The 19,339-nt window shown below is 37.2% G+C and overlaps 1 protein-coding gene across 3 annotated transcripts in view; it reads left to right on the top strand.

The window, feature by feature from the left end:
* Nucleotides 1–19,339, top strand: part of NEBL (nebulette) — a 153,551-nt gene that overhangs the window by 52,836 nt on the left and 81,376 nt on the right. For all 3 annotated transcript variants that reach the window (XM_023533124.1, XM_023533122.1, XM_023533123.1), the window contains 4 exons: nt 4,145–4,249; nt 5,912–6,022; nt 11,243–11,353; nt 18,965–19,066. In XM_023533124.1, coding sequence (XP_023388892.1) covers nt 4,145–4,249; nt 5,912–6,022; nt 11,243–11,353; nt 18,965–19,066 — 429 coding nt within the window. The remainder of the gene's footprint in view (nt 1–4,144; nt 4,250–5,911; nt 6,023–11,242; nt 11,354–18,964; nt 19,067–19,339) is intronic.

The following is a 19,339-nucleotide window of genomic DNA, read 5'->3' as shown; positions in this document are numbered from 1 at the left end:
TACTAGATAAGAAGAGTAGCTTTAAGGGTTTCTCTTCACGGAGCAGCCCTTCTACATCCCCCTCATCATCCTTCTGTCTCTCTTTGGACCTCTTCTAGCTTTCATGCCTTTTTAGGGGGTGTAATGACCAGATCTGTGCACAGCAGTCCAGATGTGGATGGCCTGTGGCTGTGAGTAGGGTGGGACGGTGTTTCCTTTTGTCCCTGAACCCTTTGTGATGATATTCAGAGTTTCCTGGGCTTGGGGGCTGCAGAGAGCTGTTAGAGCAACCTCATTTTTGGACATCATGCTCAGCCATTGGCAGCCCTAATTCCTGACTTGTAGCTGATCTTTTAGTAGCAGTTTGAATGATTTTCACCGTGCTAGGGATGACTGCCATCTGTTTTGTCGGCCCTCGGCCCTCTGAGAGCTTCCCCAGTTCAGTTCTTTCAGTTTCCCTCTCCCTGAGCGCTCGGGGTCAGCAGCAGGCCTGTGGACCTTGCGGTATCATGCCCTTGCAGGATAATTTATTAAAATGTTAAGTTTGATCCAGAGGGATGTCCTGGGAAGCCTGCACTGTATAGAACTCTCCATTTTTCAGGCCAGGTGGCTTCACTTCAGAGATCAGTACGAGGCATTTTTTAGTCTTTCTTTGCTTCACCTAGTTTCTCGTTTGCAAGTGCCCTGCCCATATTGTGGGGTTTCCCTCTGCATAAGTCACTTCCCAGTCTAGAGGACACCTGGTCCTCGGACGCAGCCTCTCTTATTTTTCTGTTAACCAAAAATCATGCTTTTTATTTCTCCAGATATCCTCTCTGCGTTATTTTATCCTGTTAGTCAGCTATCTAATCAATCTCTTAAATAAATCATATCTATCGACTCTATTGAGCAGTCAGAATCACGGATGTAGTAGCTTTTTCTCAGATGGTTATAAAAATATTCGGTTAAAGGGGACCTTTTATACGTTTCTGTTAATTAAGTATAAATTCTTCTGCAGAGCAGTTTTGGCCACATCTGCATGAAGCCTCTGACTCAATGTTTTGGTTCAAGCCTTTTTAGGGTGTTCATGTGCGTGGAGCAGAAAGAACATTTTTTTCCAGGCAGATGAGCATCGTTTGCTGTGGGTAAATCTTTCCAATGCTGAAAACATTAGATTTATGGTTATCCCTCCAGGGAAAGCTCTGACTGTGTTAGAGGACCTGGGAGAACAGCCTCGGCTCCAAGCACTCAGTTAGCATGAAGTACGTATGGTTCTTTCTTCCAGGGTTTACTGCATTGAACCAATATGGCTCCATTTGTGAAAAGACTTTCTGGGTACTTTTGGTTAAGAGTGCTTATAAAAAGAAGTATCCTCAAACATTTTTACAACTGCCATCCACTTTCAGCCATTAGCTAAATCTCCTACTAAGTGTCAAAAACAAAAACAAAAAACTAGGCGAGGAGGAGGAAGCGCCACCGCCACCGAACTAATTTAACTCTCAGTTGTAGTTGAGACATGGTGGGATTCGTGGGTGAGGTCAAAGCAGAAAGTAAATATCTGTGGCATCTTAATGATCATTAAGTTATCAACTTCCTCCTTTTGTTCTCAATCAGGAAATAACTTGGATGGTGTATTGGTTATAAGGACAAATGGCTGCAAGTAACAGGAAAACCCCAGCACAGAGGTTTGACAAATAGGTTTTTTTTTTTTTACACATGAAGCCTGGAGGATGGGGGTCCAGTTATGGCAGAGTGGAGGCTGTCAGACTCTCAGGTTCCTTTCCTTGGGCTCTGTCATCCTCAGTATGGTGCATATTGCCTATGATGACATCATTGCTTCTGTATCCCTGTGATTCTTAGGAATGGAAAAAGGCGGAAGTGCGATGCCCTGCAAAGTGTCCCAGGGCTGTGCCAGCAGCTGTCTGCCTTTATGACAGAGATACCAGAATACTGCTGGGAAGACTCCACTCATGTCTCATGGCCAGAGCTGGGCTCCTGGCCTCCCCAGGCCAATCACTGGCCGAGAGGAATAAGAAAACCATGCTTGGTTTAGAGGAATTTGTCCTCTGGGGCTAGGGTAGGGGCCTTGTTAATCTCGTAAATACATTCGGGTTTTGTGATAGGAAAGGGGGAAGGATAGGCAATCTACTCAATAGATAGGTTGTATTAGGAGATGGCTGTCTACTCAGTGTTTTTTATTTTACTGAAGATTGTGTGTCAGTCATCGGTACAGTTTTCTTTCATTTATCTTTTCCTGGTATAGGAAAGCTACTAATATGTGACATTTTTTTGTATAAAAATTTCAGCTCATTAGCTTATTGTCTATCATTCATATAGTATAATTCATGAGAAATTAGAAACATATTTGTGCTTGTGTACGTATATCTCTCTTTTAACTAAAGACCAAAGAAAGGCATGGATACCACACTTCAGACTGAGCTATTTGCCTGCATAGCAAAGGAAGTAACTCCTTTACCCTTATCCTGTGCTCCTGTCCTGAATGTTCTGCTCAGGACAGAGCTTATCAGGGGTCTTGTGGCCATAGCACCTACCACTGCAGCAAACAGTGAGAATGTGATAGGGAAAGGGTGGTGGCAAAAGATAAAAATAATGAGGCAGACTTAAGCCTAATGATAGGTTATTTTCTCTCGCACTTAATTATATAACAGAGACACTTCTCTTTTCCTCCTTATGATCAAAATAGCCCACTATTTATCATACTGCCATTAACAGTTTAATTACTAGTGACTGAGGAGGGTGATTTGCAGAGACCTAAAATTATAGCTAATCTCTAGAAGGAAAAAAAGTCATTTAGTGCTCAGATAAGATAAATATGTTCTAATGTTGATTTCATGAATAAAGCAAATGTTTAATGTGGTAGGTATGTAATATCTAAGAGTCACTGCAGTGAAATATGGTATTTTGAAATAAGGTTATTTCATATATTCATATCTGGTTACAGTTAAAAAAGGCCCCTCAAAATCGGGTTTGCATAGGGTGAAATCTCTATGAAATGTTTGTGTGAAACATCAGTATTAGTCGTGTCCTTTAAAAACCAGGTAGTATATCGAATTAAACTTCACTTTTAGGTTATAATTAGGGAGACCATGTAATTTCTCATCTGAACTGGGATATTTTCTTCAGCTTAAGTATTTACAGTCTTGGGTTGATAAACACAACCTTATTACAGGTTGATATAACTATCAGCAGATTACCTTCATCCTTTCAACTAGTCATAAATCCCTCCCCTCCACCCCAGTTTTCAGATTGGGTTGTAGTTAGTGTAACAGTGGGATGACATTTCAGGCCCTTCTCCATAGTTCCTGGCTTCTTTTTGGCGCTTGTGTCCATGTGGTGTCTTTATCCAGAATAACAATTCTGGCCCTTCCCCAGGGAGAAAGGATGACTCATTTTACTAGTGAGTTCCAGAGGACAAATGAGCATCTTCAGCAAAGCCTCACTGACCTTTTTCTTGCTCATCTGCTTACTCACAGCAGGGAGACATTGTGGGATGGTCTCAAACATGCGGCAAGCTCTCTGGGCACTCTTGTTGGGGGAGGTGAGGAGGGTGGGAGACCTATGCGTGCTCATAAATTGAGTAAGCTTGATTTGAGGGGAATTAATTAGTAGCAGGAAGCCCATCGCAGCAACAATTAAGCTCCTTCCTCTAATCTGGCGTGTCTAGGTGATGATGCTGATAGTGATCTCTATTTGTTTAATTTCTGCTTCTACTTCTTAAATGGTTCCATCTGTCTTGATGACTACTTGTTTTCAACCTAGAGGTAGGCAGCTGTATTTGTTTGACCACAGGTTTAACAGCTAAGGTCAATGGCTTAAAAGTAACAGTAAACCAGTATACTCGTGAGAGTTAAATGGAGAATATTTAATAATTATTCTGGACAAACTGGGCAACAGGACCCCATAATCATTGTGGGTCCAACACATGTGATTCTTGACGCTAACTGGACCCTTGCTCATCTAAGGAAGAGGATTTCTTTATTATGCCTTACTGCTTTTACAAATTTGTGCTGGGTATGTTTATTTGATTTGGCTGTTTTGAGCATCATTCCACATTTGAGTATCTACTTCAGAAAATGGACTTTCTCAAGTTAATTTTTCTCTTCAAAACACGGAGCATTCAACTGTTTATCTTCTTTCTCTTCTCATGTGAACTGTTCTCTTTTAGATCCATTATAAAGAAGAATATAAAAAATCTAAGGACAAGTGTACATTTGTGACGGACACTCCTATGCTAAACCACGTAAAAAATATTGGTGCTTTTATTTCTGAGGTAAGGCATCAAAAACTTCAAAATGGCTTGCATTTTCTTTTTCTATTTATGTAGGTTAAAGTCTGTGCATTAGAGAATAATGTTTTTGAAAGCATCACTAAATGTTGGTGGTATCTATACAGTTATGTAAGTGTATGTACTATCAATTAATTCATGTAATATGACATATTTTACTGTCTGTGGTGGATATATTATATTATATATGTCTATATTTTGACTCCAACCCTTTCCCGTTTACATAGAATTACTCTTTTCAAGAGTAATTCTCTTGAAAAGAGTAATTCTACTTATTTTATTCAATAAGTAGAAAGTACTGGCAAGATAGTCTTAGAAGTCCCATTATTTTATTTCCTAACAGACTTATTAGTTATGTTATCGAATATCCTTTTGAAAATATATTAAATTTAACAACTGATTCCATAAAATGTGACATTTTTGGTAAATAATTCTAAATCGATTTAAACTGTTTTTGAGTAGGATCAGTTCAACAGAGATACCTATTTTGAAATCAAAGAGTGAGAAATGTACTACATTTATTTTCCAGCTGAAAAATCATATAGTCTCTTTCTGAGAGCATTTAGGACCACAATATGTGTTGCATTGAAAAACTGTTATGGCGATTTCTGTGATAAGGCATTTCTGCAGTCTGTGAATAGATCACTTAGAGAAGATAAACTTGACAAGAGAATGAATAAAATAGTGTAAACGACTGACCTCTAGTGTTTCCTATGTTGGAAAAAGATCAACATAATATTTCTCAGAATTTTTTTTGCTAATGTGAAAAAATTGTGAGGCAAATTGGTAAATGTCCTTTTGTTATGTACCCAAATTTCCTTTTATTAAGTACCCAAATCCTTGTGGGAATGCAAGGTTTATACAGGACACATGCTCAATAAATCAGTGCTTAAATCTAGCTTTGAATGGGAGTCATATCAGAGACTTGTCGACAGAGTGTGAAAAAACACCGTTTTGTTTATTTGTGTTAGCTGTTACTTCTCCTGTGCAGAGAAATTCTTGATGTTCTTAATTATTAATTGGTTCATTTGCCTGAAGGAGTTAACTGCAGAGCAAAAAAAAAAAAAAAAGTATGCAATCTGTTGTGTTACTTCGAACCTAATCTTCCCAAGTGAAAATGGTGAATGTGTGTTTCTCTTTATAGTAAAGATTGAGATCACTTAGGGACAGTGCAGATTGGACATGGGAAGGCGCAGGAAAAGCAAAAAAGCAATCCATCCCCTATTGTGATAGAAGGAGGTTAAGAAGACTTGAAAAAAGCAACCATCCTTTGCACAGGTTCTAGATAGTATGTTCTAACTACTCGTATTTTCTGGAGCAACTCAAATGTTTCATTGCTTTCAGACTTTTCTTCAATGATCAAACATGAAGCTCTCAGTACACACAAATAGATTTACATTTAGAAATGTACATAGGTTTAAATAGAAAAAATAGGCACTTTTTTTCCTGAAAGTCTCATTTAAAGATTGCTCTGTGATAAATTGGATTTATATTTCTTCAAAATAGGTTTGCCAGATCCAGTATCTAAGATTAAATAGTCTTCAGAGTTTTTAATTAATTCTGTTTCTGAAGAAAGCTTTTTAAAAAATTCTTTTTCAATATTTACAGTAAAAGAGAGAAATGTTTATTTTTTTTCTTCCCCCCCAGGCAAAATACAAAGGCACCATTAAGGCGGACCTTTCCAATTCTCTTTATAAGCGGATGCCAGCCACAATTGACAGCGTCTTTGCAAGAGAAGTTACGCAGCTTCAGAGTGAGGTGTGGTTTTCCTGAATTGTTGTATAACTATGTGGATAAAATATATAACCTAATATAAATTATTTAAAAAGTTGTTTATATTGGGTACTACATACTGAATAAAGGATGGAAGCAAGTGATTCATGGCCTGTTAGTAGTCACTGGTGGAGAAAATGGAAAGCATAAGCAAGTTTATGTTAGTCACATAATACTGTTTTTCCTAATCTCATTCACAGCTATTAATAGAACAAAATTTAATCTTATTTAAACAGTTCACTTAGATTGAAATCTTATAGCAAATATTAAACTAGTCTCTGATTTAATGTGTGATTTCTAGTGGAGAACATTCCAGCAGCTTATTAAAAGTCACACAAAGAGTTAATGGTTAGATTGAGGATCCACATGTCTGTGCTCCATCAATTAGACAAGTGGTCCCTGAATTTCCTTCTCTGTGGATTTTTTTTTCTATTTGGAATATCTCAGGCTACCAAAAAGAGCCTCCATCAAGTGGAAGTGGCCATTTTAGTGGTTGCAAGTTACAGACAAACTTAGCAACTGTCATCAAGTAAACTCATTTTGAATCCATAAGACTTCAAGGGTGATTTTACCTTTATAGTACGCCAGCACTTAAGGAATACTTAATGCATTTAATTTGTCCTGTTTCTTAAAACGGAATTTTGAGATAGAATATTTCACCGTTCTCACTCCTCTTATTGTTTTGTTTTCTTCATAGCACGATCTGATTTTTTTAAACTTCATTAATCTGTTCCTTGTCTTCCTAAGTGACATGAGAGCAGGGGCCTCATCTGTCTTGTCCTCTTCTGTACCCTCTGCTTAGAACAATCCCTGGCACATAGGAAATGTTTAGGAAATACTCGTGAAATGGATTTTTATTTAATTCGTTGATTTTCTTTCCAAGGAAATGTTTCCTTTTACATAGTTTACATTCTTCGTGCTACGTTTTAGGTTAATAATAACAGTAAACACACAGAAATGCTTACTATATGTTAGGTGCTATTCAGTGCCTTTTATGTATATTTATGTCATTTAATCCTCCTAGCCAATCTATGAGATATCCCCATTTTGGAGATGTAGAGCCTGAAGCACAGAGAGGTTAGGTAACTTGCCGTAGGTCACACAGCCAATAAATGGCTGAGCCAGCACATGAAGACAGTTTGTCTGGTTCCAGAGTCTAGTTTCTTAACCACACACTGTACCGCTTCTTTCTTACCATTTCTATCCATCTTTATTATTATTATTATTATTATTATTATTACTATTATTATTATTAAACGAGTTTCCTTCTTTACTTAGATCTTTTTTTTACTTTTAAGTAGAGGATACCTAGATAATTGTAAAATAACTTGAAAATAGATTGCTCTCCAAAAATACCAAGCATAGTTATCCTTGCAATATCCTTGCAATATTCATAAATATTGCAGAATATCTCTAAGTACTTCATTATTACGAATTTAAATGTCCGCCGTGTACCCAACTTGGCAGTAAGCTAATCTCAACCGTGCAACATGAGGCTAAAAATACGTGGTGTCAATGTTCTGCATGGCTGATCATGACCGATATGCTCCCCGCCTTTTTTTTGGCTGTCCGCATCTAGTCATGTAGCCACTTGCTAATAACACTGGCTACTTTATAAAGCAAATAATTATAACACAACACTCAAAATGTGACAAACAACGATTATGCAACAAAGAAGAAAAAATTTAAAAATCTATTATTTTTATACTTACTTGGGAAGGTAACATTTTCAGATATTTACATGTTCGTTGCTCTGAAAGTACACAATGTTCCTGACCTTTTATAGCATGAATAGGTCTATAATACACAGATATGTGCAATATAGAATTCAACATGAAAAAGAATCCATTTCGTGTATTTTTGAATTTATTTTATTTTATTTTTTTTTGCCAGAATAGTTTATTGCTTATCTTGTTAATATGTGTTATCTTTAGTAGAATATGTGCCCTGGGAAAAATAAGTTCGCCTTTAAAAAGCAATGCCGCTTAGTGTTGTAATTAGTCACTGAACTTATTGACAAAGAAAAACCTGGACTCTGAATAAGGTATCTATTTTAAAGGTTTATGTAATTGTAACACCATTTCTTTAGATTTATGTATATCAATTTAATTATTGTTAAAATTGCGATTCTCAGAGCTTACCTGGTAAAAAAGACAGTCAAGAACATTGAACCATTTGACAGTGTCTGTGATTATTGAACTTTTTACTGTGTCCAAATAGTATCAGATTTGTGCCAATAACCTAAATTAGAGTATTAGCCAAATCTGAAATTTAATGGGCTTCTGGGTTCTAATAAAATGTCTCCTAAACTTTTGACACTGAAACAAAATATTATCTTAAAACCAATTTGCAAACATTCTGAGATGCTTACATTCAAACTAGAGTGATGACGTGAAGTTAGCTAGATTAATACTCTATAGAAAATGACTGATGGGACGAAATACCTTTAAAAAGAGAGAGAGAGAGATGTGGAGATTTTAGGAAGCCATTTTATTAGACACCCCTGATTAAAAATTTTATAAACATAGATCACAAAGAAAGCTTCTGGAAGTAGATGGATTGTGCCATGAAATAGTGAAATCTTTCTCACCAGGGCTGTTTCAGGCAGAGGCTAAATAATCCTATATTACAGAAGGAATGCAGGATACTTAGGCATCTGAACCAAGGAAGTTTCTGAGAACCTATGTTTTCATCTATACTGGTCAAAGGGTCCTGTTTCAGGAGTGTCAGAAGTATCTGTGCTATTGAGTCGAAGTACATTTACCTGTAGAGTAGCTTTAAAAGTTACAGTAAGTTAGAAATATATGTACATCTTATATATGCATAGAGGAGATATAAATATATACTATGTGATCAAATATATACGATAAATGTATACATTACTTATATAAACATATTTATATGTAAAGTATACAGGATTATGACAAGTGTCCTCCACTAGTTGGGTGTCCAGTTCTGTAGCAACCTTAATTCTCAAGATATAAAGAAAACTATTGATCTAGGAAATGCCACACAATAATGACAAATCTTAAGAAATTAAATTTATCAGGAAATTTATTAGCTTGACATAATTTTCCATTAGCTACTTTAAGGATGAAAATTAATATGATAAATTAAAGTTCAGCTCCATTCAATTTGATGTAATCTTAATTCTAAAGTGGGGCTTAGTAGCTGCTATAAACGAAATGACTATTTTAATGCTGCAAGTAGAAAATTACATAGCCTTTTTAAGAAAGAGTTCTTTTTAAAGTCATGTTTGATGACTCACCGTATCTGCGATAACCCATGAAATGATCAGCTGCATTGGTTATGTTTATAAAGTCACAAGTATGGTAGTCAATCTAATATATAAAATAAGCCAGGCCTCCAGCAAAAAGGAGACAGGTATAAGCTAGCTCTTTTCATTTAAGTGGAAGGAACAAATCTTATAGTAATCTTTTCTCGGCTTAATAGACTTGGCCACCCATTAAACTTCTCCCTTCTCCCAAAGTTATAGAATGTAATGGAACTGAAATAATGGACTTTCTCAGCTCGAATGGAGGTTCTTAATGGGTTTTCTGCTTAACATAATTAATTGGTCAAAATGTAAAGATATGCTCATCGGAATTAGATATCCCGAAGGATTAAATCTCTGGACAGACTCTAACAAGATGAATTATCCCTGGTCTAACGTGAAGAGTTGCATGTAATAATAGACTGTATATGCAGGATTGGATGTAAGAACAAGGCTGGGTGGGACTGAATAAGACTTGAAGACATTAGTAGATAGAAATCTCGATATAGCCATCAAAAGGGAAATGTGATCTATGGAGGCATTGATCACATATAGCATATGAAAGACGATAGTCTGGGTTAAATGGAATAATTCTAATTAGGATAGGTCAGACTATATCTGGAACATTCTGGGCACCTTGAAAAAGAAAGAGATAAATTGGGATTTGCGCTGAGGATGTACAGATATTCGGTACTCGTGGAAGTCATTGTCAGCCGTGTTCCCACGTTCAAAGTTCCGTCCTGTGAAATAGACTTCCTGTTTGGCCAAGTAGATGCAGTTATGGGAAGTTAGACTTGGGTTTCATTAAAGGAGGAACTTTGTATCAGAGCTTTCAGAATTTAAAGACTGCGATGCCCCAGCTTGAATTCTCTTTCACTGAAAATTTTCGAGAGAAACTCAGTGGAGGGAGCAGAGAAGGGATTTAAATATTGATAGTTACCCTAGCTGGCTTTCTTTTTTGTGGTCATATTTGATGATTTAATTTTTTAAAATACTTTTGTAATTATTACTTTAATCCTTTAGAGAAGTATATTATCTAAGTTAAATGGGGGAGGCAGGTATTTTTAAATTAAAGCCTATGAGGAGTTTAAATTCATGAGAATGTTTAATAAACTCATTTATTCATCCATTCTCTAAAAATTTATTGCATTTCTACTCTTTGTCATTTACTATGATAGGCACAGGATATTAAAAGATGTGTAAGATAGAGGCATAGCTCTCAAGGAGCTCATATTGGTAAAAATTTTTCCTTAAATTTAACTGTATTCTTTTTTATTGAAAATTTGATCGTGTTTTATTCTTGATAAAACTGTTCTAATTTTTGTTTTTAAGTTGCCTTTATTCTCTTGGGCCAAGTAGTACTAACTCTACTTCATAAACTTTGATAATTAAGTTTGAAATAATTTATTCACTTATTTCTGTTTTATTCTCACTCGTTCAGTTATTCATTCATTTATTTATTCACTCACTGAGCAGATAGATACTTAGTACTGCTTTGTGCTGTTCAGGGTTTTGAGCAGTCAGTGAACTAGAGCATTTTGTTCTAGTAATGGCAGAAAGAAAATAAGTAATCTGACAGAAATTAAAAAGTATTTGAAAACTGTGAAGGAAATAAATGGAGAGTGACAGAGACACAATAAGGGGATAATTTGTTTGCTGTCTTCTGGTTCTTTAATTTCTAATTCTCTTGTTGAGTTTGGTTGCTTCTACTGCTGAATCATTCTCATACTTTCTCTCCATCCAAGTATGGAAGAGTTTTAACTTGGTGATAATTGATGGCATTAATATAATGCTTCTTTCTCTAACAGGGGACAGGGCTTGACATGGGTAAGAATTTTGCCTGCGTTATATTTTCTTCCAAAGGTTGGGGCATTTAAATATATATTATAGCCATGCCTATGATTGTGTGTGTGTGTGTGTTTTTTCTTAAGATTGCCTACAAGCAGAAACACGATGCTGCCAAAGGATTCTCAGATTACGCCCATATGAAGGAGCCACCGGAGATCAAACACGCCATGGAGGTTAATAAATACCAGAGTAATGTAAGGAAGCCGTTCCACGTGATTTTCTGGGAAATCGTGCTTAACCCAAATCAAGGCTAATGCATATTTTGCTGAAATTTAAATATGATAACACTGCTATTCAAAAAGAACTTAAAATTTTTTTTTAATTTTTATTTTCTGTATTCAGTCCGAAGTACATCTGAATTATTCTGTTAACAGAATAATTAAAATCTGGTGGAATGCTTTTAAAATGTCGGTCACTTGCAGGCCTTGGAAATTCTGCTTTGAACGAAACAGATGAATACTGTGGATCTATTGGGTTATTAATATTTCTCAGGAATCCCTTGACTTGATGGTGAAGCTCCCGTGGTTTCCAGTCTAGGATTGCAGAAAAACTGGGGGAAAGTGCATTGGAAATCAATGGCCCGGGGAAGAATCCTTCACAGATGCTAGTGAGATCATACCCCACTAATGTTTCTTTTGGAACGCTGGCGGGGAGCAAGGTGTCCAGTTAAGACTCATGGCAAATGGAAAAGCAGTAGATGAGTAATGGTTGGCTTGGAAGCAGAAGCCAAGAGGGCGGAAGTGAGTTTGTAGAAGATGAATTTCTTCTTTGGTTTTAAGTTAGCAAGTACATCAGAGCTTTCAGATGTTTGTTCTTTTATCGTCGTTCTCCTGGTGGCCTGGAAGAAAAATGTCTTCCTGAAATCTTAGAGAAAGCTTATTTATCTCTCTCCCCTTCACAAATCCTCTGCTCTCTAGAAGGAATACAGGACTTGTTTGTCAAGGTGTGGGTTAGAATCGGTTAAGATAAAGTATCTATCCTAGTTGGGTGAAGAAACTTGCCTTCTTAGAAAATGACCTGAACCGTCATGGTCATCTCACACAGGGTCTTGTCCCACCACTTAGTTCTCTTACTGAATGATGCTTTGCAGGCTCTGTGCCCTCAGAGCCCCAGCTGTGCAGAGTGTCCTTTGCAAGATGACAGCAGTTAATCTGATATTGAATTAAAGTAGGGTCAATGCTTAAGTAAAAACTGAGTGAAGTTTTACATTTTAATCCAAATGTATAAACATATGCCAATACCAAAGCACTTTTCTAAGATGGTTTGAGATTGATGAGATGAGGAAACTCTATGTCTGTCATTACCAGCAAGGTCATTTTCAGGGGACGCTTTATAAGAACAGTTTGCTTACAGAATGACCATAATAATTATAATGACTGCCACTTAGCGAGCATCGCTGTGTACTAGGACTGTGCTGAGACTTTGATCATTCCGAGTCTCACAAAATCCTGTACCAATTCCCATTTTGTAGATGAGGAAAATGAGACTAAATAATCAAAGCCTCTAGTTGGCTCTTTCTGTTAGCCCCTGCTGCCTCCCTTTTAAAGGTCACTGGTTATTGGTCAAGATTTTAAATGAAAATTTTAAACGCACGCAGAACAGGTTATCGTTAGAATTCAGACCAATGGCTCCAGCGCATGGCACGCAAGAAGGTGGCAGTGTGTGGGGGACGGGGCTGGCGTCATGTGGACTCCTCTGGGGGCCCTTTCTCACTCTGTAATGCAATGAAATCCAAATACAGAAGTTCCTCATTGCAGAACTGCAGTTATTATTTTAGGTTCGCCTTTTCTTTTAAAAGGTCTTTGATTGAGGGATTGAGGGAATAGCGTACAAAGCCCTTTTCGCCTATATTCAATACTGTGTACCTATGGGGAAAGGGACGTATTTACTTATACTCCTCTGCCTACCGAGCTCAACCTTTACGTGCTGAGTTTGTACATATAATAGGATTTAGAAAGTGTTTAAGACTATTTGCTCAGATTTGAAGTGAGAGGATATTTGTATTCTACCTGTGAAGTAGTTGATATTCCTCTGGAGTCAAGGCACTTCAAATAATACATTCATTGTCCCTACCCTATGAAATTTGACGGAGGTTTTGAAAGCCACAAGGAAGGAAGTACATCTATGTTGGGGTTCGGTCGATGAGGCAGACAAAACTTGCTTCCCTTAAAACTTCACTCTATAACGAAATTCATTTGCAGAGAATTTCCTAATGGGATTACCCTTTCATAATGTGGAATGTCACTTTGCAGTAAGCCTATCAAGGACGTAATTTCATTTGAAATCAAATGCGTCATCACAGGTGCCTCCGACTTACCTAGAGACAGTGCAAGACAGCATCTCTGTTTTTACCTTTTCAGGCTTCCATCCAAATCAAGTCGGCTTTCTCATATCTGTTAGAGACCCAAGAAACTGAGTCGACTACTCAAAGCCTTCGTTTCTGCCTCCTTTCCACTCAGACCTGTTATTAGAACTCTCAGCAGTGAGCCAAAAGGAACGCTTTCTCTTTCACAATCTTTCTCTCCTTTAGAGATGCGAGTGAGCAGACGAGAGTGGGGACAGGCTTCTTTGTGACCGGCCTCTGAGTAACCGAGAGTTCCAAGGGGAAGAGTATTCGGGGTGGGGGACAGGAGTCTCTTTTATCACCCCCAAATTCAGTGATCATGAAACAGGGAAAATATATTTCTAAGAATATCCTCCTCTGTGGCATATAACAGAAAAGGAATTTGGAGTCAGACTAGGGTTAAAGTGCTTGCTTTGCCGCGTGCTGCCTGCGTGGCCTTGGACAAGTGACTGACAACTTCAAATCTCAGTTTTTCCATATGTAAAACTGGTCAATGATCTTTATCTCATTAGAGTTCTAGCAAATGTTATCTAAGATGATATATATATAAAAGGCTCTGCAGGAGAACCACTCCTTAAAATATGAGTCCCATTTGGTCCCCCTCCAGTTTTAAAGGGTGATTTAAAATTTAATTCGAAACAATTAAAAAGAATTAAGATTTTATGAACAGGCCAAATCAATACGAAATTTATATTAAGAAGCATTTAAGGCAGAAGGGCACATTCAAAAGGTTCCCAAACCCATATAACTACCCATCTTGTTGATGCTATAATCAAAAAATGATTAAAAGAGCCAATCTAAATCCTTTTGGATCTTAAGGGATGCACCCCTGCCAAATTTTCTAATGTAATTAGAGGAACTGGAGGTATTTTATCCTGCTGCTTTTCCCTAAAGATGAGCTTGTAATGGAAACCTTGGTAATGTTAGTAGTACTCATCAATCTTACCAGAGACATGAAGTCCAATGGTTCTGAAGTAAGTCAAATTTTAAACTACCATTTTACATCTTATAAGTAATGTGGTCTGTATAGGCTTGTCATGAAATAAGAGTGGTAAACTTTTCTAAAACACCATATTGGTAATCAATTCAATGTACATTAGAAAGATGCATTCAGCAGGGAAAACAAGAGATTCAATGTTCTTTTCAAAAATGATATATGTATTTTCTTAATGTTAATAAAATCTTATCAGTAGATAAATTTTCTGTTCCATCAGAAAGTGGAAAAGCTTAAAGATGAATCAGTAAAATGATACTAGGAAAACATTTATGGGATATGTGATTCCTTGATGTGACTTAGAATAATAGTTCTTTTAGGATATGGTATTAAAATGGATATATTAGTATTTTGTTCATCTCTAAGACAGGTTAGTAATATCGATTCTGCCTTCTTCACCAGATTGTGGTTCTGGCAGAATTAAATTATGAATAAGAAAACTTGATCATTTCCCAAATGTTTTTATAAATGACAGTAATAAAAATGATGAACTGTTCTAGATACAGCTCCGTCTTTTAGATTGAAAACTGTTCTGTCTTCTGATGACTATCAGATCCTCCATTTACTTATACTTAAAAGGTTCGTATTCTCTTATAAAAATAATATTTACAATATAATACTTTAGTCTTTTTTTACATACAGTATGCCCAGACAGAAATAAGCCTAAGATAGAATTTCATGTGCCTCTTTGATGATGCCCTGAGAGCTTCCTAGTGTGAGAGTTTATGATGATAAAAGTGTTTCTGGAGAATGACCAAACTGGTGTGCCAAGATTGTACCTAAATACAGATAATACTATTCGCTTCTTTCCCACAAACTTAAAAGATATATATCCTCTCTAGTTTCTTCCCACTAAGAACCATGTTGACCTTCGTCAGAGTAGCAAAGGGCCAGTTGGATTTGATTTAAGTCTATCTGCTTGGACTGCCTTTGGCCCCCATAGGTGTCTGTCTGTCTCTCTGTCTGGCTGCCATCCCTCAGCTCTCAATCTTCACATCTCCAAGTGCTTGAATTTTACCAGAAGGGCAATCTTGGTGGAGGTTTTGCTTCTCTCTAGTTTATTAATTCACCTACTGAGGAATCTCAAATTACTGTTTCCTAAATATGAAAAGCTTGCTGAAAAGTCACTGAGAATCCTTTGTCTGCCTACATGTCTGGCTGTGCGCAGAGAAAAATGGCATCCATTTCACTTCTGCCTTTAAAATTGAATGAGTCACTTATTGGCCCAGTCTAACCCAGAAAAATACAAGGAAGAGGATTCTGGATAACGAGTTCCATTGGGCAGGTGCGTCAATGGAGCCCAGGTGAGATAATTCGGCACAACGGGACTAGGGTGAGGACTTAGTGAATTAATGTGTGTAAAGGGTTCGGAACAGTGCCTGGCCTGCTGGACATTTTGCATCAGTGTAGGAAACATTTATGGCCTTATGAAACAGAAGTAGAGAGCTTTAAGGAGAGAACAACTGAGACTGGAAGACAAAATGAGATGAAAAAAGAAGCCGAGGGGGAAAGTGAACATGGTGAGATAAGGAAAAAATTCAGCAGCAGATCTTTATAGGGTTATATCTTTATTGGAGGCAATGAACAGCGTATTGGACGCCGCAGTGAAACAGATGAAACGGAGGCAGTTCATTCAGGAGTTCCTGTATTTAGTGAGATAAATCCATCCCATGTTAGGTCAAGGAAAAAAACAAGGATTTATTGGTTTGCATGGCTGGAAAATTCAGGCTACCTTCAGGCGTAGCTGGATCCAGAAGCTCCACAGTGTCGCCAGTGCCTCTCTCTCTCCCCCCATCTCTTGACTCTGCAAGCTTCTGTGACTTCACTGGCAGACGGACTCTGTCTAGGTGGTCTCAAGATGACAGCTGGTATTTCCAAAATGAAATCATTTTTGACAGCAGCTCTTTCTCTTCCAGCCTCACGTCCTTCAGCTGAAGGACGACTCTGGCTTTATTTGGGTTGTATGTCTGCCTTCTGATTCATCATAGTTTCCAAAGGGGTGGGGTATCTGATTGGACAGCCTGTCACATGGCCAATCCTGTCACCAGGAAGGTAGGCTGCATTTGATAGCCCCACCAAACCACATGGAGTAAAGGGAGGGGCAATTCTCAAATTAAAAAAAAAAAAAAAAATGCTAGGCAGCTAAAAAGTATGAACACATGTCTACTGTAAAAGAATAACTGAGGAAAATGATCCCCATCATCAGACCTCCTATGTTCAGACACCCTTGCAAATAGCGAAAACCAGGAGTTTGCTGCGCTCAGTGTCCCCTTCCTGTGAACTGTCCCCAAGCAGTGACGCTCCGGAAGATGGGGCTAGTGACCAGGCTCCTGTGCTTCTCTCCTGTGTGGCTCTGTGGTGTCCCCTTCTTTGAATCTGCAGCTCACGTCAATCTTAATATTTGTTTTGAGTCACATATGCCGGCCTCTAATTTGCAATTTATATGGCTGACGGGGCCCTATTCAAGTCCTGCTCCCGTTGGCTTTGTGCTGCTCACCTCTCTTCACTCCGTCATTAGGCCGAACAGCATATAATTAGGTAACCCGTGGAAAGCTTAGATTTCTGAAAGGTTGCAGCTCTTTTCAGAAAGTAAGGGTTTCCATTTTACCCTCATTCTTTTCTAAACAAAAAGACATGCCCTCCCTATGGTTTTCATATGAATGTAGTAACTTAGAAACAGCTAGTCTTGTCGGTGGGTAATAATTTTGGTTTGTTTTCACCTGAGAGTTGCTGTTTGTTTACACAGCTTGTACTTAACTCAGTGTAGGCTGAGTTTGATTGGCTATCGTTTGTGGGTGAGTGTGTTGCTTTCTGAAGCCAATGAAATTGGTTTATTCTAAATCCCTAAAGATTTCAAATCCACCCAACAAAATAACTCAGTTTTCAGCTTATTTTTATGTTCCTTTTGTTACCTGCATGCACACAAAATGTACCTGAAGTTCCTTGTTAAGGTAAAGCCTATAAAAATAGAAATACTGAAGAAATAAATATTCTTGCTGAAATTATGCTAATTGTATTTAAGCTGTGTTCATTTGTCAGACAGGTTCATTATTATGAACAAGTTGAAAAAAATAGTCTTGATAGTGAGGCAAATAAAAGGTCTTAGAAGTAAACAGAGATGTATATAAATGTTTCATTGAAATAATATAATGCATAGGGTACTTATTGAAGTTTAAATACATTATCATGTCTTATACTTGATATTAGTTTTGAAAAAAGAAAGAACAAGTGTTTGTTTGTTTTAACTCTGCAAGGTTGAAAGAGAAATAACAAGATATATTGAATTATCTAGAATACTGGTTCACAGTGGTCAGCTGGGGAATTCATTAAAATACAGATTCCAGGGCCCGTTTACTGAAATTCCATTCCAGAGGGGCGGGGATAGACCCCAGAAATCCAAATTTTAAATAAGTAACCCAGATGATGCTATTGCAGGACATTTGCAGGCAATATTAGAAATATTCGTTGTGTGTTCTATCTTTCTGTACCTTGAGAAAATAAAGATGGTGTCATTTTTGAAACAGTTGCCATATCGTTTGCATTGTAACTTTAATAAAATATAATATAATGGACAAGTTGACCAGCCTTTGGTGATATTATTTAATAGAATTGCATCTGGGAAATTAAATATTCTTTCAACCCATGACTGATCTCAAGAAATAGAGAAGTGGCTCATCTGGTTTCTCATCCCATTTGTCAGTTGAGTTAATCTAGATGACCACTGTCATCTAAAATACATTTTGCAAAATTTATATATATATAAATTTAAGTCTTTATTTTCCACACTTTGATTTGATTGTATCTAGTGTGCATTCGGGGGATGAATATTCCTTAATGTAATTGCTTTTATTTTGGGAGGATAAAGTCATTGCAATGACATATACTGGGTAATAAAACTATCGGTACCCATGACTAGGCTTCTCAGACATGGGCATTTGGAGAGCCTGGTCAGAAAAAGAGGAGAAGGGTGTGATGGGGACGATGAAAGCCGGAGAGTTATATATCTTCGCATATACTAACCCCTGGAAGTGATTTTCTGTATTTATGTGCTGGGGCTTATCCTGCATCCACCAGGGGTAGAGACTGTGATGGGCATGTTAAAGCCCTTTATGAGGATACTGTGTGTATGAATATGTGCATACACACTTATATACTATGACTCGCTTATGAGGGTGGTATATGTAAACTCCTATAAGACTAGTTTTGTGCCAAGGTCTTGGGCTCTTATTTTTTATGTTGTATAAACTCAATTCATATGTTATAATGTTAGTGAGGCATAGGTATCATACAAAGAGAATATATCTGTCCAAATAAATGTTGTGCATAAAATTTTTTAGAAAAACTGTATAGTCACTGGGCTCTCTAAGGTGATTAAGGCAAGGAAAAATAATATTATGAACATTAAGACTAGTAGTAATATGAAATCATTAATTTCTTTTTTTCAATCAAAATTGTCTCTTTGCTCAGATTTCTTATAGAAAAGATATGCAGGATACCCACGTGTATAATGCGAAGCTCGACAGACCAGACATCAAGATGGCAACACAGATCTCTAGGATCATAAGCAATGTAAGCTCACTTTCTTATCTTGAGCAGAAATGATTTCTTATTTTTGCAGGAGACAAAGCATGGCTTTGGTAGTTGGATAGTTAATTTAAAGAATAAAATTAATCAATCTGAGTTAATGACATCTCAGTTTTTTTCTGAGTTATCCATTCGACTATGTAAATTATACGGGTATATGTAGAAGCTACCCAAACTTAACTTGACTATGGCTAGTATTATCGTACCTTTAGAGCAATAAGTACTGTTCGGGTATAAGATAACAGTCAAATGTCCCAG

The sequence above is a fragment of the Pteropus vampyrus genome, unplaced genomic scaffold, assembly GCF_000151845.1.
Source record: "Pteropus vampyrus isolate Shadow unplaced genomic scaffold, Pvam_2.0 Scaffold96, whole genome shotgun sequence".
NCBI lineage: Eukaryota > Metazoa > Chordata > Mammalia > Chiroptera > Pteropodidae > Pteropus > Pteropus vampyrus.
Note: the sequence above shows the minus strand (reverse complement) of the source record. Positions and strands in the feature narration are given on the sequence as shown.